At 41.0% G+C, this 23,972-nt stretch overlaps 1 protein-coding gene across 2 annotated transcripts in view; it reads left to right on the top strand.

The window, feature by feature from the left end:
* Igf1 (insulin like growth factor 1) overlaps nt 1-23,972 on the top strand; it is an 83,510-nt gene that overhangs the window by 1,598 nt on the left and 57,940 nt on the right. For both annotated transcript variants that reach the window (XM_045151917.1, XM_045151918.1), the window contains exon 2: nt 3,803-3,959. In XM_045151917.1, the coding sequence (XP_045007852.1) occupies nt 3,803-3,959 (157 nt within the window). The remainder of the gene's footprint in view (nt 1-3,802; nt 3,960-23,972) is intronic.

Here is a 23,972-nt window from a genome sequence, read left to right as displayed (position 1 = left end):
TGTTATCTCGGCATTCATTACAAGTTTGGAAAATTGTCTCCAAATGAACTTTCCATGCTGTGTGCGCGGAATGTTGCGGAAGCGGAGCTAGCAGTGGTGTAGTTAACTTTTTCCTGCCCTGGCAGAAGGAAATGTCTGGAGGGAGCCGCTGCAGGGTCTTGCAAGTGTAATTCAATGACTGACGGTGTTCTGCCTGAAGCAGGGCTCACAGGCTGGTTGTACTCTGGATCTCAGGGTATCTCCTAGTGCTTTGGTGGAGGAGGGGGGTGAGGGGGGAAGGGAGCAGACAGGGACTTGAATCACTGTCCCAGGCAGCTATGATAGGCATACAATGGAAATGGGTGGTTTGATTGGGGATTGGGGGGTGGAGGGCGGGGTGAGGGGGAAATGGACTCCACTGTCAGCTGTGCAATTTGCTCATTGTTTGAATGGACAAAAGGCAGTTTACCCAAGCTCCTAGCATACCTGCCTGGGTGTCCAAATGTAACTAGATGCTCTCACAAACCCCACCCACAAAGCAGCACATGTTTTAAGTCTTCAGTTTTCTGTTCACACTAGCCTCATAATACCCACCCTGACCTGCTGTAAAAGACCTGGAACAAACAAAATAAAAATGATTACACCTACAGTGAGTATTTTCTTATGACTATTGCCCTTGTAATTTTACTGGGCATTTTCATTGTAGCTCAGACATCTGGAATCAATTGATATTCCATTTATTTCAGATAGAAAGCATTTTGAAATGTGGATTTGTGAATGATGTTTGAGGAACAATGTTTTGAATTTTGGATTGATTTTTTTCTCTCTGTTTCTGGTTCTTCTTTTCTGTCACATCTTTCCTTTCTCTCTAGTCTTTCCTTTTGTGGTTGAGCAAATAAGAGGCCAAGGAAATGGTGAACATATGGGGACACTTACTGCAATCTTTTAACTCCTGAGCAAGTTTGTTATTGTTTTCTGCTTTAGGAACATAATGTGATAATTTCTCTGACTTTTCTGTGGGTGTGCTGGACTGCTCCCTGAGCTAAAGGAAAATGCACCAGAGGTTCCATCTTGTTCTAGAAGTATAAATCCTAATACTTATCTGCCAATGTATTTCAGTGGGGGAGGGGGAGAAGAACAATCTATTTTTTTTTTTAATCTTCAGTTCTTAGATTCTAGAGATGTGTAATTTTTGCTACACTTAAATGTGCTTTACCAAAAATAACTATTAAATATAGTTTGTGACATTTCAAGAGGGTTTAACTTCATGAAGAATCTAAGGTTGAACAATATTTTTCCCATAGACATCACAGAAACTGAGGAATTTGGAGGCAGGTGCTCAGTCCTCAACACTGTCGGCAACTCCACCAGAAAGACCTAGATGTAGAAATGGGTTTGGTGAAGTCATATACATTCTAGAATTGGCCTGTTGCCAGAGTTTGGGGGGTATGTTCTGTAAGACCAGTTATGGGGTTGCCATTTTATGAGGAGCCATGAAGTCCAGTTAGATAGGATTTATTGATTGTCATTGCAAATATCGAGGGGAAATACTCTATGACACGTTTTATAACTATGAAAAAGGAGCAGTGATAACTTACTCCTAGCAGACCCCATGTCTCTGGCTGAGTGGAGATGAAGAACTGCAAAGTGGCTAAGGTTCCACTGTGTTCAATTGGGGACTTACCTCATTTCATGTCCACTCTGACAACCTTTTGATTGAGGTGGTTTTTCAGTCAGCTGTTTCATAAGCATTAACTAAATACTTAACCATGTGTGTGTAAAGGGGTTTAAGGTCCCCTCCTCCAATGACTGTACTGAAGGTCTGGGCACAAAAGTGGAAATCTTGTTCAAAATGTTGGATGAAACTTTTCTAGTGATGCACGGCCTCAGAAGTTGAGAGTTCATGTAAGACAGAAAAGGTGGCCAGAAACTAAATGTCTGAGTATGTTTCTACAAAATGAATGGGATTGGTTGGACCTGCTCCTACTGGGAGGTTCAAGAAAGCCTCTTTAAAAAAAAAAAAATTATAGCTTGCAGCATAACTCTATGAGCCTTTTCATAGGGTGGCTCACCTAACCTTCTGCTGGTTTGACAATGCTGCCAAAAGCATAGGCAAGAGAAAGAAGTGAAGCTCCTCACCTTGGTGGCTTTCCTAGGTGAAATCATATCTTGATGTCACAAGCAACATATTGCAAAACATAATGGTCAGTTTAGCTCTTGTCTGCTTTTTAGAGGACTTGAGCCACAGGAATCCTGCCTTTGGCAGGGACACCATTTGGCTGTGGATCATTGACTAAGTCATGCTAACCAGGGGTCCCTTGGAACCAGTGACAGGCAAATGCCTCCAAGAAATGAAGTAAGAACTCCAGTGACTCAAAAAAGAAGGGTGAAAGTGCTACCCGGGTGTCCTGCGCATTGAAAGGGACCCTTTGCATGTGTTGCTTTGATAGTAGACTTGAGAAGAGGGGCTCCAAAATTTAAGAGGAGCTTGTTGGGGCTCAGAAAAGTATGACTCTGACCTGCTGAACAATTAAAAGCCTCTGTCTCTGACCTTTTCACACCCTCCTCCCTGCTTGCCATTCTCTCCCAGGGCAGTCATGGGAACCCAGAGATCTGACTCTAACTTTACCCTGCCTTTCTGTGGCAGAGCTGCCCCAAAGAATTCTATTACTTTGTGTGAGGGTAGGTCACTGGGCCCTTTTTTTAGGAAGGGGGCTGTCCTATAGCCAGGGCTTAGGAATGTTCTATTGGGAGAGAAGAATTAGGGGAGACAACTTACTAGGTTCCCCCACCCCACTCTACTAGTATTAAATTATAGCTCTCTTGTCCAACCACATCTCTATGGAGCTATATCCATGCCCCATTGACCTAAATCATGACAATAAACCTGATAGTTTTCTCTGGCTTTGGGTCATCATTCCAAAAGCTCTCACACCACATAAAACTTTGACCAAATAAAATGTGTTATGCCTTTCTCTTGTTTATTTGCCTTTTGTTATATTATGACCCTTATTATGAATAAGGGAAGGTAGGTACCTTCCTCTCTGCCCCTACCTTAGCATAGAGTAATTAAATTCTTAATCCTTATGTTTTTTTCTGGTTTGGGTTTGTTTGTTTTTCTTCCACATATGGTGTGTTAACTGCTGATAGTCTAAGGTAAGAAATCTATATGTGTGTGTCTGTCTCTGTCTCTCTCTCTCTGTCTCTCTCTTCTGCTATCTCTCTCTTTCTCTCTCTCCTTTTTCTCTCAAACAAAAAGCTATAACAATATATTTTTACAAGTCCCTTTGTTACCACAGTAAAATCTTATTAATCAGTAACCAGAGAATGATGTCTTGGGAAAGTTAATATTCTGATCAATAATGAATATAATGAATGTATATGCCATCTGTGGATGGCCAATTTTTAGAGAATTTAAATTAACAAAACATATTTGGCTCTAAAGATGTACTAAGCACAATTCAACCTTTTTGAGAATTCAAAAGGCTCCTTCAAAGAGGTATGGCATCCCACTGTCATCTTGGCATCTTTGGTTTACCTAGTAAATGTTTGTAGCTCCAATATCCTATTTATTTGTAACAGGAGCCCATACAGAAGCATTTCAAGTGGGCTTCTCCAAAGATCCAGTAGAAAGGGCACAGGTTTTTTAGTGCCAAGACCAGCTCAGCCCAGGACCTACAGTGGTCCCTTTATGGCTCCTCTGTTCCAGAGAGCTCTGAGGAATTACAACAAGAGAATCTGAGAGTCAGTGTGCCCCTGTCCCATTCCAGTTGCCTTACAGGGACCTAGAGGACCCTTGACCCTCCTTCTCTTTTCTCTGCAGGTGAAGATCCACATCATGTCTTCTTCACACCTCTTCTACCTGGCCCTCTGCTTGCTCACCTTCACCAGCACCACCTCTGCTGGACCAGAGACGCTCTGTGGGGCTGAGCTGGTGGACGCCCTTCAGTTTGTGTGCGGAGACAGGGGCTTTTATTTCAGTAAGTACCTCCCCACACTACAAGTCTGAATCCTATAGTTCTGTGGATTTACAACTGCAGAGAGAGTATGAGTAACTGAATGACTGCCCATGGCTGGCAGCCATCCTCCGCCTCTGAGATCCCTCATCTTAAAGGAACACAGCCTCTCAGTGGGTCTTCTGGCAGGTTTTGGAGACTTGGGGTGCAGTTATACTTCTTAACAGTTTGCCTTTTACTGCTTCCTGTGAGGGAACAGCTTTTATGGTATACTTTCCTCGTGCTCTTATTCCTTTCAATGAAGGGATAGGAAAGAATGACTCTGGGGTATTAAAGGTGTTTGAGACACTTAGGTGCATATATAACTAGATAGAAGGCATGTAGGACTGCTCAAAACACTATGTAATTTAGGGTCAGGATTCTCCACTTGTGCAGACTTGGGAACAGAAGAAAGGGCACAACTTAATGTCTCTAATCAAGCTAAAGACACCATGAAAGAATGAAAGGTGAAATTTGACCAGACATGTTTATAAATACATAGGCTTTCCCTAAACACAAACTGAAATTTTGTGCCAACTTCGTCCTCTATGCAAATTGACCTTGGATATTTTTGTCATTACTCTCCTGTGCTATGACTCTTCTCTGGGGTTCTCCAGTGATGATATCACCATCCAAAACAAGGGTCCTTGACAGGTGCAGAGTCACTGATCTCATATGCAGGTCTCGGACAATTAGGAAGTCAACAGTCTCTCAGAAGTAGACAGTGGCATCAAGAATCAGGGTCTGCAACTAGTCAACCTCAACCAGGCAGTGGTCCCCAAGGGAGCTGACCTCTAGAAGGACACTACCTCACAGGCACCTGTCTCACAGCACAGTAAACATTTTCAAGCCAGATGCTCACTCTGCATTTCTCTGAAAGTTTAGAGAGTTCCAGGAAGCATGAATCATCTGCAAAGTTTCCTATCACTCAAATGCAGACAGCTTACCTCAGTTACCCACAGAGCTTCGCAAAGGTCCTGGGCTGACTCACACACTTGATGTCTCTCTCACCGGTTTCCCAAATGTTGCAAGTGGTAAGGGTTGGGGTTGAGGTGAGTGCTGTGTCCACGTGTGTGCATGTGTGTGCGTGTGTGCATGTGTGTGCGCGTGTGTGTTAGTGTAAGACTGGGTGAGAGTGTGTACATGCCAGTTTGGACATGAGAACTGGAGCTGCTATGGGAGCCTGGTGATCTGGATTTACCAGGGATTTGGCAGAGAATAATGATAAGTGACAGAGACTCAAAAGCCCTTTTGACTACTTCAATGGCCAAATTTTCAACTCTGTGCTTCCTGCCTGAGCTTTAATGGAGCAAATCCATTTCTTCTTCTGACAATAAAATCCAGTTATCTGTCGCAGGGCAAATGATGGATTGCCTTGGGTGTGCACTTTTACAATGGCAGACTTGCTTGACCTCTAAAAACTTCCTGTGAAAGGTAGCATGGGGGATCAACATGCCCATCAGCGGGTTGTTACTCTTCTAGAATTTGCTGCCACTGATCCCCAAACTCCTTTTGAAATAACTAAGTGGTGTCACTTACTATGTTCAAGAATATTATTGATTTGTGAAGTCATTGTAATCCATCTGACATGCACAAGCCCCCTCAGCCCAGTTGAGCAGGAAGTTTCTAAACCGGCAATACCTCTGTGTAAGAACCAACTGGACTGTGACGCTCATCTTGATGTGTTCTAGGAGTCCCATGAATGGTACATAGGAACTGGATCATTCTCAGCCTGTGTTGTGTGCATCACACAATGAAAAATAAAAATGGAAAGAATGACTTAGTCCTAAGTAATTCAAGATACATGCTCAGGTTCACACAGACACTTGAGTATTGGAGAAGGACTGTAGAAATCAGTTTCAAAGCACTTAAAAGCACCTTGTATTCTGTCACTACAATGGCAAAATTTTATTTGTTTATATGCTCCAATGATGTCTTAATAACGTCACATGAAAAGTTTTCATATAGCAACTCTGGGTGCTCCCCACTGTAGTTTTGCATACAGTTATGTACATCACTTTACTGTGCTTTCTGTCATGGAGGGTTCTTGTGATGTGTTCTGCCTTATGAAATCCCACAGCTTGGGTTATTCCTCTGCCTGGTAGAGTTCTGCATGCACAAAGGTATTCTTGTTAGATTGTTGGTCAACTCTTCAATCCTCTTTGCCTGAGAGGAGTGAGTTATTCTTTCAGTTGACTTCAAAACACAGATGGAGCATGTATTAAGTGTAAGCACCAGTCGTAGGCATGAATGGGATACCTATACATAAAGGACAGACTGACTAGTATTGCCTTTGGCAGACTCACAGTCTAGTTAGGAGGCTTTTGAAAAAGTACACAGAGCAGTATTAAATAAGTGTCATAAGAGAAAAAATCAGAAACTGTATTCCACAGAGGAGGGAGTTATGCTCTTAATGTTTTTGAATCTGTTGTCTCATTTATGTTTTCACCTTGCCAGGCTCTACCTGACATTTTTGTCCTCTCTGCAGTCTCTCCCAAGGCTAGGTATCTTTACCTTTGAAGCTCATGTGAAGTCCAATGCCTGGCTGATACAATCATTGCTAATATTTATTATTTGAGGTGACAGGGTTGAATCCAGTTGAAACTAATGGAATTGCTTGTGGGGGAATCTCACTTTTAAGAACCATCAAGAACTATGGTTGTCAAATACTTGGAGATATACCTCTCACTTCATACTTAAAAATACTTTGTATTAACTTAGAACTATATTTTGGTCATCCCTAAGCTACATTAATGGTCTGTTTTTGTGCATGAGCCAGTTATTCTTATAGGCATTAACCATTGTCAACAAAGTTTATTGTTTTCTTTTCATTCCCTGAGATTTGCTGTGTGTGGAGAAGTGAGCGCTATGCACTTACAGTCTTCTAAATGCTACTTAGATGGGAGTGCTCTTCCACATTTCTGCACCTTGTTAGTTGACATTTAGGGTTCTTCACTCTTACTTTCCAAGTTTCATTGTGGCTTTGCCTTTAATTTTAAGCAGCTTCAGCTCTACCTTGGAAATATAGATTTTTCTTGTAGTGAAATACAGTTTCTGATCTTAGTTTGAAATTTGAACACCTAAAAGAAATTTGCCTGCCTCTCTCTCTCTCTCTCTCTCTCTCTCTCTCTCTCTCTCTCTCTCTCTCTCTCTCTTTCTCTGGTCAATACAGAATATTTAACAAGGGGAATTTTTGAATCCTATTAGAACTGTTCCAAATAAAAAATTTTGTGATACTTTCTTTGTATAGATTGACCCAATTCTGAGAATGAGCTCATATTCCCCTCAAGCCCATGTTCCACGGAAGCTCAGTAGAGCCAACCTTCTAGATGATCTGTTTTGTGAACATCTTCCCGGCATAAGTAGAACAGTTCATCTATAATTAATGCAGCTTCCCCAGATATTTTATGCAATGCAGGATCCCATGAAGAGCTAATTACTGATTCTTCCTAATGCATCATAGTAAGAGGGCATGTCAGCCAGCCAGGCTGTCCTTAGTCCTGTGAGGAAAATGTGGGCATTATGGAAGTGAAAGTACATTGGAAAAAAGCTAGCTGTTATCTTACCAGTCCAATGGAACCCTCATGGAAAAATGTCCGATTCTGACCTCACTTGACCAGAAACACAGCAATGAGTAAAATGAAATGAGAGAAGCTAAGTTTGCCATAGGTATCATTTTTGACAGGTTTCAATGACTAACCATTTTAATGCACTTTTTAGGAGCTTCTGGAATTATTCTCCTCAGAGATATTAAGAAAAAAATTGATGGACAACCAACCATCTTGGATGGTTTCAATTAAGAACCACCAAAAGAAAGAAAGGTTCTGGGGTCCTTTTTAGTTTTAAGAGTCTATAAACAGTCCCTTAAATAAACTGTATATGCTTACCTCGGGCAGTCTGGGGAAAAGGAGAAGTGAATCAATTAGAAAAGCAAGTTGGATACCCTTTCAGCTACCCCAGATTTATGGCTTTTCTAAAACATCTCTCCAATGCATGGTTATTAAGAACAGATCTGAATAAATGAAGGGCATTCTTCATGTGTTAAAACATACTGTTTTTAAAGAGTTCAAGTGAAACTTTGCAATTAACTTTCATTGTTATTGATTACATAAACCTTGCTAGATTTAGGTTATTATTATTAACTCAGGCTTCTTTCCTTTGATATACAGAGCTCAGAAAACTGCTCCCAAACCTGTCATTCATTAGTTGTAGGACTTTTGGCAGACATTTAAACTTCCTGGACTGAAATGTCCTTGTCTATAAAACAAGGGGATTTTGTTAAAGTAAATGACCTCTTCTAACTTTAACAGGCTTATAGTCTAGGTTGCAATTAACAAGCATTTGGTGCTATTCAAGAAAGGAGAAGCTGGGATTTTAACTAGTGACCAAAGAACCTTAGCTCTCTTTATCTTCTTGATGTCTTTTCTGTTCATTCCCAAAGATGGGCGATTCACTGGCTTCAAGAAGGATGAGCCAATGTTCTTTGCTTCAACTCTTCAGGGATGGGCTAGAAACTCAGACATGATCACATAACAAACTCAGGCCATGAACCCAAAGGAGTGCAAACCTCATGAAAACAGACTGCCAGTTTTCTGTACTGGGAATGATTGCATGATGGTTATCATCTCTACACCTTGCCACACTCTTGATTGTTAGGACAAGTATGTTTGTCTAGAACAGAACTTATTAAATGAGAGGAGGCAAATAGGATTCTAATTTTCTACTCAAAGCCTCTTCCCAGCCTATTAGTTATAACCTTGCCAATAAAAGGAGTGTACAGTTTGGAGCATTCAAATACACCCTCACCCATCAAGAGCATTGCTTTGAACCAGGGCAGATCTGAGCTCCGTCCTTTGCATGACATCCCTCGGACTACCAGGCAGGTATTTGTATGAGAGCCAGTCAAAGGTATTGCTGGCTATGGAAAAGCTATTCACTTTGAAGCTAACTGGTACATGTGGCGTTTGACCTTATGACCCTGGCCTCATTAGTACCAAAAAGCTAATAGGCCACAGATATTGTTAAAGAAAAGCCCGGGGTGTTTATATTGACCCCCGAATGCTTGCTACTACTCTTTAAATGTATCCAAGTGGACTTGTCTGTGTAGCTAGAGAAAGGATGGTGTCTGTATAAAATTGGAAAATTATTTTACATGTTATGACGTGCTAGTACATTTTAAGTACATCTTCTTTGTGATAGAGAAGTATTAACAGGAGAAGTAATGGCTCAAGACCAAAAGTGTGCTGTCTTTTGCCAAGAATCCAGGATTGAGCCTCTGCTCTAAAACTTACTTGGTGACTAATCATGAACCAGCCACTTAACCACATTTATCATCATTGTCCCTATCTATAAAATTGGACTTACTTTACAGTTTGGGTATTAGGATTTAATGAAAGAATAGATTAGGATGTTAGCTAAGAATACTGCCTAGACCATACACCACACACATTAGCTAATACACTTTTTTATTCTCTTTGGAACCAGTTGCAGAACCCACTGCACAGGGTAAGATATCTGAAAAGTCCAATTAATGATACTTTTTCTTATTCTCCTTGAGGCATCTGCTAAGAACTATTATTGATAGTAATGACTTTGTTAGTAGTATGAGTGTTAATGATAAGAAATGACGTTTGTCTTACACAATTTCATTTTTAAAGTCTGAGTGTGCTGGCTCTCTCACTTTGTCTTTCCTCCCATTTTGATGGTCAAATACGATGGCTAAAGTACTTGCAACACTCATATGAGGACCAGAATTCAGATGCCCAGAATGCTAGATGAGCACAGTGGTCAGTTTGTAATCCCAGCCCTAGGAAAGTGGAGACGTGGATTCCTGGGGAAAGCCAGCTGGTGGGCTATGGGTTCAGATGAGAGACACTGCCTCAGTAAAGTCAAGAGTAATTGAGGAAACCACCTGCCATCAATGTCTGGACTCCATACACATTCACACACTCAAGTGCCCATATGCATTTACACATGTGAACACACATGCAGCTCTCTCTCTCTCTCTCTCATACACACACACACACACACAAATGTGAGACATGGGGATTCTGTAATTTATCTCACTAGATGGATCCAGAACGCCAACCACAGTTTCTCATCTCCACAACGTGTACTCATTTGATCACTTGGATTGTTTAGAAGCCCAAGCCTTACAGCATAGGAAAATGTTCTGAAAATCACAGAGCTCCTCCGAGAAATAAGGAGCAGGAATCGTATGCTGACATACTTGGTTTTGAGTATGTCTTTGAAAAGACACATAGGATAGGAAAGTTGTCCCTGTAATGTAATGATCCTGTGTTTTATCTTCTAGGATAATTGAGAAAAGTCTAAGAGGAGTTCCTCATAGGACAAAAGAAAGGTCTTCTTTGATTGGAGGTGACTGCTGTGCAAAAGCCTTCATGGGAAGGACCCCCTAAGACAGAACACAGTCTTGCCTTGTGAGCACAGGAAAGCAGCCATCTTGAACCCTTGGTTCTTCCCAATGTTAAGTTTTTCCTTTGTCAGAAAAACTCATGTTTCATTTCTTTTTAAAAATTATTTTTATATTTTATTTATGTATTTGAGAGAGAAAGAGAGAGAGTGAGATGTAGACAGAGAGAGAATGGGCGCACCAGGGCATCCAGCAACTGCCAATGAACTTCAGGCGCATGTGCCACCTCGTGCGTCTGGATTACATGAGTTCTGGGGAATTGAGCTTAGGTCCTTTGGCACCTTAACCACTAAGCCACGTCTCCATCCCTCACGTCTCATTTCTTGAAACTTTTAGTTTTCTTTCTTTTTTTTTTTTTATAAAGTACTACTAAAGGGCTGTTTAATGGGAGCAGGCATCTCTCTGGGGTACTGCAGAATGGTGTAAGTGTAGGTGGTTGTGAGGCACACAGTGCTGGCAGCGAGCAGTAAGAGACATCCCAGCATGACCATGAGAGAAGTCATGAAAAGAGCCAGGGCTTTGAGATGCATGTTTTCCACCTATACAGCATCACTTGAACAGTTGTTTGAAGACCATGGTATCAGAATATCCGCTACCCTTAGTGGCTAGTGGGTTAGACATTTTGAATCCAAGAGATGGCTTTTGGCCTTCTGTAGCTCCAGTGGTGTTCTGAATACCTTCTCTGTTGATCATGTGTCACGCCAGCATTCTTCAGACACTCCATCAGAACCGGCCTCATCTCTACAGAAGCCTTGCTTCTGATTTCATAGCCCACACCAAAGAACCAGACACACTGAGAACAGGCACAAGGTCTCTCTCAAAAAGATCTTCCATTGTTGCCAGTGACAGCTACCGAGGCTTCATTCTTTTATGTTGCCAGACATCTCTGATAATCATGGTGGCAAAAAAAAAAAAAAAAAAAATCACATTTGGCACTGAGCTGCTACCCTGCCACTGTTCTGCCCTCCACCTCGCCGTGGAAGATCAAGAAGCTCTCACATTCCAAAGAATTACTTTTGGTTGCCTGGAAAGTTCAAACCCCTTATTAGCTGTTAGCCTAAGGAGATGACAACACTGGGGTTTGTTTGTCTTTATCTATATGTGAGATCATGTTTAAAACATAGCAAAGAGCTGTTATTTGACATGCAGTTCCCTAACTGTAGCAAGCTGTATGCCTGTTTAATGCATTGTTTAGTCTCACATTGGCTAGAGCCACTTAAAGAAGCACTTGGCAAGCTCTAGGTTTTCATTCTTGGCATAGCTGCTCCTCTTAGTTTTTCACTGAACCTTAAATACCAAGAAAAACCCTTCAGTTACTTTACATCTGGCCTATTGCTTTATGTAATTCACCAGAGCCTTTGCACGTGGCCTTCAGCATTTGTCCTGTGGTAATTAATGGCTTTGCAATATTTGATCAGCAGAAGCATGGATACAAAGGAAAATTGTGCAACCAGCAGAGACCACACAGTCTTTTAAATTAAAACCTTTTGCTTTAAATGCTCAGGCATTCTGCAGGAACAAGGATTTCCTTAAAAAAAAAAAAAAAAAAAGACATGCTAAAATCCTTGGGAAGACACCCAAGAACCTGAACCTGATTATTGATTAACTACATTCCTCTATCTCCCTTTTAAGACTACTTGATTCTTGAAAGAAAATAAAATTGAAGATTGCTACCAGCTGAGAGCTTTTTGGAAAACAATCTTGTCAATATCTAGACTGAAATCCAAGAGAGAAGTGATATATCCAGTGTCACACAGCTAATTCATGACAGAAGTAGGAGACATTGTTGATTTTGTTTCCTGATCCTGGCAGCATTCTTCCACTTAGCAGGTATTAACCATGCCTACGTCAGTGGTCTGATGAGTGGAAATGATCATGAGAGGCTTCATCTGAAGCACATTCCAACAAACTTACTTGAGACAACAATTTACTCACTTGCTGAGAAAGTTTTACAAACGAAAGTGATTCCTTGTCTGTCTCCATGGTATATGGTATATGGCCTTTGGGTGTATTTGGGTTTTTTCAAGTATACCTAAAATCATAATGTAGACTATTATTATATTACATTATTCTGATTCTCTGGTCACTCTCTCCAATGTCAACTTTGGTAGAACTGCTTTATAATGACTTACTAGAGTGTGTTCCTGGAAAATCTGAAATCGTTTGACAAGTTGTAGGACTGACTTTTTTTCTGGAGATTTCTCTGACTGTCTCCAGCCAAAAGAAATTTACACCTGATTTTTTTTTCATAGACTCCCAAGCAAATCATCTAGGGGTCTCTCCTGGTTTTCTTTACTCATTTGTGGACTGATGAAGTATTAAAAAAGGCTGTCTGAGGAACATTTTTAAGCTCTGGAAATCAGCCTATGTTAGAATCGTCAGCCAATCCTATGAGCACTTCTGGGAAGATGGCACCCCCTCTGTGCCACTTACCCTGATGAAATGGGTCTTTCATCAGAGGCAAGCAATTTAGAAAGATGCTGGGCCAACTACATGCAGCCAACTCTTGAGACTGGGGAAAAGTGCACAAGAGTTAGCATTCTGGGTTAAACAGATCTGAGGACTCTGTAGATTTCTCTTCTTCCTCCTGCCCTTCAGCTCCTTTATGAAACCAGGTAACATATTTAAAAGGTCCATTTCATGCTTATATCCCATCTCACTTTTCCAAGCAATGCTAATGACAAGAGATTTAACCTGGGCAACTCTGCATTGAAGGAAGGGGCTCTCCTGTGCATATAGAATGCTTAGCAACATATCCGGCTTCCCACCAATGATCAACAACCCCATCATCCCAGTTGTGATGATCAAAAATGTCTTCAGATATTGCCCTCAGTTCACTACTACTGAGCTAGACAAGTCTCCGGAAGAGAAGTAACTATCATGATGGTAAAATCTTGCATGGAAATAACACTACCTGGGACAGCTTCCTCGGGGAAGGGTTGTAGAAGCAGTCACTGGTTACTGACGGAGCAGGAGTCTTTACCCCTTTGCCTGGGGTAAGCAATGAGAAGAGTCATTGGGTTTTGAAAACTTTTCTGTGAAAATATGAAAAGCTCTTCATATAGGCTATATTTAAAGTATTTTCAGTCTTTTCTTTCGGCTTTAAAATGATGAAGCTTAGCCATTTTAGTAAGAGAAGCAGCGAAGCCCAGAAATGGTTCAGTAGAAAACCGTGTGGTTAAAAGTTTGTTCAGGACCCCCTAAAACAGATGAGAAAGAAGTTGGCTATTGCTCACCTCAATAATTGTAGCTGTTCCTTTCTTAGTCACATGATAAACTCAATTCCCCACGAGTGAAAGAGCACAGTTCAGAAGAAGTAGTCAATGTTTTTCTCCTCCTTTGCTCTGCCTTTTCTATTTGAGTAGCAACAGATTCATTTTATTTCCAGAAAGTCAGCGGTTTCATGTGTGGGTCTGACCCACATCCCTAGAGCTCTGTGATCTTGCGGAAGTCACCCTGATATTGAACCTCATCATAAAGGTTCCTTCATCATAACATGGGGAATAAAAATTACATCTCAAAACGGTTCTGTGACACAACCACAGAAAGGCTTTGGAAACTAAAAAGGCCATCCAAATATGTCACTTTTAATGGATTGAATTTGATACTTTGCCTTCTGTTCTCACTCACGGCTGACACATTGGTTCGACGGTTCAACTTCTATAAAACCTCTGCAATAATGATGATCCAGAGATGGCAAATTCGCAGTGTCCTTTTAAAAATTCATTAAAAAGAAAAGCATATGGGTATCTCCTTGTCATTTATCACTTTGGATTGAGACTGATGAGGAGTCAATGAATACTTCTTCAAAATGCTCACTCGGTATGGCTCTCTATTTCCTCTTACTGTAAGATACATAAGTGACATGGGGCCTATCATGTTAGCACACTAAGCCAGCTAAAGGAGTCTGTTCCCTAGGAGCTGGCTGGGTAGCCACTGAGGTAGCATGCATAGGCAAAAGATTTCCATTTGCCCAGGTCAGCAATTGTTGCTATCTGCTTAGCCTTAAGACACAGTATGTTCAGTTCAGGGGATAAGCTCATACTTACAAAAGTCTTTCTGCATGCTCAAGATGCCCATTTGAACTGATGCTTTATCTCAGCCTGACTTGGGGGGATTAATTCTCTTTCCTTGGAGCATGAATTTGATGAAATCAAAATTGTGGTTTTATCACCATAGGATCAGTGACCAAAGGATGCTTCTGTCTCGGGGGCTTTATATCCAAGAATACCCAGAGACACAGACTCGATGTAGTAAAGATACTTTTAAAACACACAATGACATATCTGTTACTGCTACTATAAATTTTCATTCTATTTTATAGCTCTTTAGGAAAAAAAAATCAGAGACTAAATTTTAATACTTTTTTTCCCTGTCTTTGACAGTAGCCAGTGTGGAACACTTAATAAAACTCCTGATGTGATGTTGAAAAAGTCATTTCAAAATCTATTTTCTTCCCATCTCCAGAATAAATCCCACAACATTCCAATGGCCATTGCCATCATTATGTGTCTGAAATTGGAAGACTATAAGAATAAGGTCTAGCAGTCTATTTGTGGTATCGCTTCTTGAGATACCCTCAGTGCTGCCCCACCAAAAACTTCCAGTTCAAAAGTAAACTTGTAATACCCAACAGGGAATATTCAAAGTCTACCAGACCCTCACTTAGGGACTCTATGTATTTTGAAAGGAGAAGCCTCCACTCAGTTCTTCTCTTTCATTCCATCTGAATCATTTAAAAGAAGCCACAGCAGGCAAGGGAAGGTCTTCTACAAGTGATGTGCTCCTAACAAATGCACCCCCCAAGAAAAGTAGCACAGTTGGAGGAATAGCCCTTTGAAAACACAAGTAGATCCCATTTGCCAAAGCAGAATTGGAAAATTGGAGCACTAGGAAGAACCACATGTGGAGATCTGATCCAGGGAACCAAGGTCCAGAGAAAACATGATGCACATAAGGTCCTAAAGCGTAGTGGCGGGAAAAGCCAGGACTGCGGTTCAGTCAGCCACACTCAGTTCCGAGAGCTCTTTGCATAGGTAGGGACATTGAACTTCACCTTGAGGTGCTCATGTAAAAGTTTGCCTGGTGACTATCGTCTAAACACTCACAGTGAACTATCCCGTCACAGTCTGTTGCATCAAAATAGGTGAGCTCAAGCCCTTTACCACTCATGAAAACTTGCTTCCAATTGCTACCAACCATTGGATGATATCATTAAGTCTCTTTCCCCCAGTTGATCAATGTGACAGGAAAACTATGGATATCTTCACAAACCCTAGTACTTTGATAGGTTAAGAGCCGTTTAAAAAAGAAAGAAGCAAAGAGCTAATTCCTTTTCAGGGTGAATTTGAAGAAGTGTCAACTGGCTGACTAGTTAATGATTTTCCTATTGCCTACTGCTAGCTCAGGAGCTACCTAAATAAAAAGTACTACGGGCACATTTGCCATGTCCCCCACACATTCCTCACTTGCTAGTCTTGCATGAAGGTCTTCCATGCAGAAGCTTAACTTTTCCTACGTATTTTGAGTTTTATGTTTCTTTCCATTGAAGTTTCCAGCCGTTCGTGGACATATTTAGTTTGGCAGAAGGTAGTGGTGACTCACAGAATGAAGAAATTTGAAGGCAAAACTACTGAAAATGGATCTAATTTCTTTTTAGGGTAATTTGGGAGCGAGAAATTGATAATTTGTCTACTTTTTTCTGGTTTCATCAGCTACCACACTGCCAAATATTTGTTCCATATGGATGCTTTGTTATTCCTTAAGCATAACAAATTTCAGCTGCAACTATATCTAATATGTCAGAGGGTAAGGACTATCATTGGCTCATTGGTTCATTGTTTTTGGCTGGACACCCTCAATCAATGGCTATTGAGCGAAACAACAGGATCAAATTAAAACCATTTTCAGCATGTTTCTTCCTATGGATCCAACCATTCTACCCGTAAGTTTGTCAAACACAGCAAATGGTCCCTATTAAAGGAACAACTATGTGTTCCATTTAGAAGCAACATTGTACTCACCTTATAACTCCATCCTCAGTGTTAGTGTAGAGATATTTTTTGGCCTGCCAAAGATTCTTTCTCTTCTGCTGATTCTTGTCTCCCAATATGGGACAGAATTTGGAAATGAATTCTGGAAAGATCAATGACATCGTCATGGAGTAAGCTTTTCTTAAGGTAGATAGCCCTCAGGTGCTCCGTTTCGTGAGTCCTAATTCTTGTGAAACATATTAGTGCCCCAAGTCAGACTGGCTTTTTTGTAGATTCATACTGCTAACACTTTGCAGGTAATTATGCAAATTTTCTCTTAGCAGATAAGCCACAGTTCAGTAACTATTCAGAAGCAGTATGGTGCATAGGGTAAAGCCACAGAAGGACATGCTTCTAGATGGTTCTGAAGTTATCAGTGCCCAGTGAAAGTCTTAAAGCCCGAGGAGTGGGAGGTTAGTTTCAATTTACTTTAGCCACCCCTCTCCCACCACCACATAAAAAATACAACAGCAATTCTAAAGAACAGAAATGTCTATTTCTTAGAAGAAAATAGATGTGATTAGTAGCTATATAAAGTGTGTTGTGGCAAGAAATAATCTCCTGTGAATATTGGGCCAATTTAGTCTGATTAACAAATGTTCTCAGAGGTAGGCATTAATTATGTCGCTCGGGATAAGAAGCCTTGCTACTGCGAATTTATTGCCAATGCAGCATGAGGGGCTCCCCAAGCTCCAAAACAAACCTATATCTGTATTTCAACGAGATACCCAGGGTGAGGGTTGTATGTTTATTAGGGTCTAAGGAGATCTGTGTTAGAAAATAATTGGCATTCATTTCACAAGGGAGAGAACAAAAACATGCTTAGAGTTCAACTTTCACTGGAGGTCTGAACAATGATGATGGAACCAAACCTGCCTGTAGCCATTAACACCTGAAGTGATTCACCTGTATCTAGTGTCATTCTCTCAACTTGGTAAAGGCTTCTTCAGCTAAAGTGTAGAAATGCTCCAAGGGTGACCCCATAGCCGAATTTCTGTGAGTGGGAATTGGAACTTCAGATGACTGGCTTTAGTAAAGCCACCACTGGAGCTAGGAACTGAAGTCTACTTCTAAAGGCATCACCTGTTTCTTTTTTGGTAGCTACATTTTTCCAAAAATAGCCAACCAAGAATGCCCCATATATATGGTTATGTACACGTGTAGCTGCATGAGTACAGAATTGCATTGAGTGAGGATTGGTTTTATTTATACTGCTTTTTGCATCATTTTCCATGCTCAGTCAGGTTCTAATAGTATTGCTTTCTTTTAATTTATTTCTTATTAGCACACAAAGAATTGGGTGTTACTATGGAGTTTCCAAACTTTTTGTTTGTTTGTTTGTTTGTTTCCTTTCGCTCCTTTCTCCTCCCCCCTCTTGGCTTAGCCCCACCAGCAACTTAGCCTCCTCTCTACTTCCGTACTACTCACAGTACTTCTTATTCCTCTGAGTTGCTTAGTGTCATTAGCATACCTCCTGGGATTTGAAAGAAATGATTTAATATGAGAAAGTTGTTTTTCTGTCACCTATCCAGTGACAAAGGATAAACTTAAACACTGCTTTCCAAAGAGAGAGGGTTGACATCCAGCCTCCACTAGACTCACCTTAGGACATGATATCCTAGTCAAAAGGACAAGGGGCATGAAAGCTGCCCTTCCCCAGGACACGACCCTACATGAGACCAATGACAGTGAGATCAGATCAGCTCAGAACTTCCATTCTTTAAAATTGCACTAGGGAAAAAAAGGAAGGGGGGGTCTTTGAACCATATAGTTAGAATATCTTAGATTTACTCAGAACTCTCCCACTAAAAGAAACTCAGCAAATTTAGTGATCAAACTTGTTGCCAGTGTAGCTCTGTTCTGCCTGCAAGGTGAGTGAGTCATTGTAATCCATTCCCCCAATTATTCAGGAGAAAAAATAAATAAATAAACCATCAATTGAGTTTTTACAGGATTTTTTTTCCTACATTTTCCTAAATTTGTGTTTGCCACCTTTTGAAGACATTGATATCTACGATAAATTGGTATTGTGCTTAGGCCAAAATAATGTATTTGATTCAGTTAAACTCAATTCATATTAGTTGAATACAATCATATCCCCTGCTCCTTGACACTCTGCCCAATGTATCAATGTTGACAAAATAATATCTAAGACTTTTTCTTGAATGAACATAATGTTTGCTCATGGAAATCTCTTAAATCTTTTTTTTTAATCCAGTTACATATGGAACCTACTATTTGTTTCTTTGTTAGCATTCTTCTCTTGTTAACTTTAACTCATTGCTTTGGTTAAAAAATGCATTTTAATCAGCACTTGGGAGGCAGTGGTAGGTGGATCGCCATGAGTTCAAGGCCACCCTGAAACTACATAGTGAGTCCCAGGTCAGCCTGGACTAGAGTGAGACCCTACCTTGAAACCCCACCCCTACAAAAAGTGCGCTTAAGGAGCTGGAGAGATGGCTCAAAAGTTAAAGGTGCTTGCTTGAAAGCCTGATAGTCAAGGTTCAATTCCCCAGTGCCTACATAAAGCCAGATGCACAACGTAGCCCATATGTCTGGAGTTCATTTGCAGGGGCAAGAGGCCCTGATATGTCCATATTCTCCCTCTCTCTTTCTATTTCCCTCCCTTTCTTTTCACAAATAAATAAAATATTTTTACCGTATTTAAGTAAAATTACAATTTAATTGTGGAACATCAGTTAGGCACTTGCTCTGTGTTGAACAATATCCAAAGGAAGATGAAACCATTAAAGAGAGTTTGCTGTTATGCTCAAGGATCCAAGGGGCGCTTAAATACCAATTGAATATCCCCAGGCCGTATCCCTGTCTTTGATGCCTTCTTTTTATTCCACCATCTACTGAGTGCTGTCTGCTAGCACTGACAACGCTAGCCCATGGGGCTGATAAGCAGGTGTCATAGCACGTGTTCGTCCCCACCACTAACCCACCTGAATCTAACCCACAGGTAGGAGTTTGGAATTATAAAGATCAAGATATTTTACATAAAAGCAAAGATCAAAGACCCTCTCTTTAAAAAATAGAGGCAGTAGTGTAGTTTGGCAGTGCCTGTTTTCCTGGGTGGCTGCACTTGACGGGGCCCTTCATGTGCGGTGTCTACCCCACCACTCAAGACAGTGGCCTTGGGAGATTGCCTCACTCATGCAAAGACCCGCCTGCCTTTACCACACAAAGACCCAAGCCCCTTTGGCTCACGTTCAACAGATACGACATTTCCTTGGGTAGCAACTACCCACTTTTCTCCTTTACTCAAGTCATCATGCATGCACTTATGCCCTTCACATACCACCCCCTCCTTAGACCAGCCACCGCTGATTCATGGGAATAAAATACAAAGCTTATCTTTATAGAGCCCCACAGCTCTCCACAAGCATGCAAAAGGCACGACTCATCTAGGACTGAAAAAAAAATAAATAAATAAAATCCTCCAGATTGGAACCCAAATCTAACAAACCAAATATTTACCAATTTAGAGGCCATCAAAGGGATGTTTCTTGAAGAGCAAGTGGAAAATTTGGCCAGCGACTTTGTAAAGCAGGAAAGGCCAGGTTCCCAGCCAATGCAATGGAAGGTTTATGCAATCAGCCTGAGTATTAGGACGGTGCAGACCATCAAACCCAACTCTTCAGACAAAGCAAGCTGTAGCATTATGGCTTGTTTTGCACCAAGATCCAGAACAGCTGTTACCAATTTTCTGGAAGATTCCACATGTGTCCTTCCTTCCAGTCCTGTCACTGCTCAGGTCTCCCTCATCACTCACCACAGCTATTGCAACAGTCTCTCGGTGACGGCTCTATGTCCAGTCTTGCTTGACACCAGCTATCCCACCCAGGAGATTAATCTTTCTAAACACAGTTCTAGTCATTTTACCCCTTTCCTAAACAACTTTGCAGTGATCATCCATGGCTAAATAAGTTGAGTTCCCCCAGCTCCCCAACTTGACAGCAAGACATTTGGATGGGAGGCCTCTGTCTGACTTTCCAACTGTGTTTCTTAATGTTTCCCTATAGCAGAACTCACAAACCAGGAGTCTGTAAGTCATATCCAGTCTTCTTAAGCATTTTTCCTGGCAAAGACAGTGTTTTTATTTTCAAAAAAATTATGAATTATCTGCTAAATTTTACTTACTAGCTCTTCTCTTAATATTGGCATATGCTTCTTGATTTACCAAAATCTCCACCACTCTCTGCTGTCTTCCTCGAGCCCACTGTATTTGCTGATATGATTTGCTTTGATATTTGTATCATGGACTCAATTGAGTCATTAAGTCTGCAAATGATCCCTATATATTCCAACATCCAACCTAAATGACAGCACGACATGTTTTGTTTTTCTGGATGATCTTCCTGTCCTCTCAAATGTCACCTCCTTTATAAAGTCTTCCACCAGATGCCAACTCTCCCCTGAAAGAGGAAAGCAATAACATCATTACTCTTAAAGCACTTATAATATATTCCTTTGTTGTCCTTTTGGTGAGTGTTCGTGCCTCACACCATCTGCTTAACTGTAAGCTTGCCGAAGGTGAGGGCTATATTTCATTCGTTTTTGTAAGAGTCCCCTCACTCCCTCGTACACAGTACATCAATGTCTGCATGGAATTCATTAAGCTACCTATTTTTCTTGGGATTCACATGCCTGGGTTAGTTGTGCGTGCTTGTGAGAAGGCAGTAACTCACTGAAAATGCAGACATGGCTGAGTGGGAAGGTCCCCATGGACTCTTAGACATTTTCAAGTAGAGAGTGAGAAATGCTGTATCTAAAGGAAGCTGCTGAGGGAATTTAGGTAAACAGAACATGATACTTTCTGTTGGAAGCTGGCTGTGATCTCCAGATTCAAGCACTACTGCATGCCTCACAAGGTACATCAGCAAGTTCTTATTGTGCTTGACTTGTTTATAATTATAGGAATCAATCTATTCCTGCCACCCCAGCTGATAACCATGAATTGAGCCAGTGCCACATAGAGCACATTATTATTCAAAAAAGCTATGCCTGCTACATTTAAAACTGCCCATTTCTAAAGTTTCGGAATACCTAGAAAGAGATTCTCACTCCTATTTGCCCCAGCAAGAGAGCTGTCAACAAATCACAAGGTTATAGAGTCAGATTTCAGCTCCAGAAATGGATCCAACTTAATGAGTTCTGAATAGAATGACCACTTACAAATTACTGAACAAAAAGAAGACAGTCACTCATATAAATGGAATTAAACTTAGCAATGTTTTATGGTCTACTAGATACCTATTAGCAAATGCACAAGAAAGCTGATTTGTTTTGTTTTGTTTTGTTTTGTTTTGTTTTGTTTTTTGAGGTAAGGTCTCATTCTAGTTCAGGCTGACCTGGAATTCACTATGTCGTCTCAGGGTGGCCTTGAACTCATGGCAATGCTCCTACCTCTGCCTCCCGAGTGCTGGGGTTAAAGGCATGCGCCACCACGCCCACTAAGAAAGCTGAGTTTTAATAGCCAGGGAGTACATGAATGTTGATGTTGCCATGTTTATCAACCATGTTACCAAAACACCATCTTAAAGTCCTTCAATCTGGTTACAAAAGCAATTCCAACTCATATGCAGGAATAATTACCATAAAACTATAATATTAAAAAATAACACATTAGGAGGTCTGGGGAGATGACTCAGCAGTCAAAAGTGCTTGCTTGCAAGCCTGCCATGAAAAGCTGGATACAAATTGATGCTGGTGACTGTTATCCCAAAGCCTACATCTATGAGAGACAGAACCTGGAGAACCCAGAAACTTGGGGTCAGCTAGGCTGGTGGGCATGCAGTGGGGGGAAAAAAAAAGAAACAAAGGGAGCCTGTCTCAAGCGAAGTAGAAGGAGAGGACAAACACCCTAAGGCTGTCCTCAGATCTTCATGTGCATGGTGGCACACAGGTTCCACCCCTACCCCCACCCCCCACAACACAAACATGGCTCAGTGGTTAAAGGAGCTTCCTTGCAAATCTTTCCATTCCCCAGTACCCACAGAAATCCAGATGCCCAAAGAGACACATAAATCTGGAGCTTATCTGCAAGCAGCAAGAAGTTCTGGTGTGCCCATCCTCCCCATAAATAAATAAATAGCATTTAAATACTAATCCTTTTTTTTGCTATTTTTTCTGCATATGGAAGATTTCAAGTCATGTAATTCAATTTCCACATGTAAACCAGTAATTGTCATTCTGTTTTCCTTATATAGAATCAGGTAAGATCTCTCATTGATGTTTAAAAGGAAGGTGGAATTTGTTACTTTCCAAACTTTCTGTCTGCTTGGGTCCTTGGAAAGGAGAGGTATGGATAATAGTCTGCATTCAGACAGAGACCAGAAATACTGTGTGAATGAGTTACTTTGACTTGGAGTTGGTGCAAATCTCACCTAAGAATCCCTTTTAAAAATATTGTATTTGTTTATTTATTTATTTGAGAGAGAAAAGGAGGCAGAGAGAGAATGGGCATACCAAGGCCTCTGGCTAGTACACACCAATCCCACACGTATGTGCCACTTGGTACACATGTGTAACCTTGTGCACATTCACCACCCTGTGCATCTGGCTTACATGGGTACTGGGGAATCAAACTTGGGTCCTTAGACTTCACAGGCAAGTGCCTTAACCACTAAGCCATCTCTCCAGCCTCAATAATCCCTTTTTTTAAAAAAAAAAAAAACTGTTTTAATTGACATTTTTCATACATGCACTTAATTTATTTTGGTCATAATCCCCTCCCATTACCTTCTTTTATCTCTCCTCAACCCCTTCCACTGAACCAACTAGGCTTTCTTCTAATTTGAGTCTCTTTGTTTTTTGCCCTCCTCCATTTTCCATGATGAAATGTTGCGCATGTCTTGAGCAGGTCACAACAGCTGCTCTCAGGTCATAAATGCAATGGCCACTCTGTGTCCAGAAGACAGTGATCTAAATCACTCCGCCCCATCCTATGCTGTCTGTCTCCTCTTCCACGTTGTTCCCTGAGGGTTGGAGGGCTTGATAGAGATGTCTCATTTAGTGCTAAGCGCCCAACTCTCACTCAAGGGCCTTCGTCTTATGAATTTGCTGGGTCTGTCATTCAATGACACATCCAGACTTACCTGAGGTTATGAAGTGTGCCTCCCATATCCTCTATACCCTGACCTGTATCTCTCATCGTGTTGATTTCTCAAATCAGGAGGAATTTTTTTTTTTCTGAATTAAATGGAGATTCTACAGTGAGTGACTAGGTATATTAAAGTAATATTTATTATACCACCAGAAAAACAACATTGAGTTTCAAAAGGAACTTTTTTTGTTTTTGTTCTTTTGAGGTAAATCTCACTCTGGATTTCACGGTGTAGTCTCAGGGTGGCCTCAAACTCATGGTGATCCTCTTATCTCTACCTCCCAAGTGCTAGGATTAAAGGCATATGCCACCATGCCCAGCTTCTCAAAAAGAACTTTCAACTGGAGATGAGGACACATCTTGATACTCTGAATAGCTTTTAATTAAATACTTGTAAGATGGCTACCTTCAGACAACTCTGT

Source organism: Jaculus jaculus, chromosome 6 (genome assembly GCF_020740685.1).
Source record: "Jaculus jaculus isolate mJacJac1 chromosome 6, mJacJac1.mat.Y.cur, whole genome shotgun sequence".
NCBI classification, from domain to species: domain Eukaryota; kingdom Metazoa; phylum Chordata; class Mammalia; order Rodentia; family Dipodidae; genus Jaculus; species Jaculus jaculus.
This window is presented reverse-complemented; position numbering and strand designations above follow the sequence as displayed.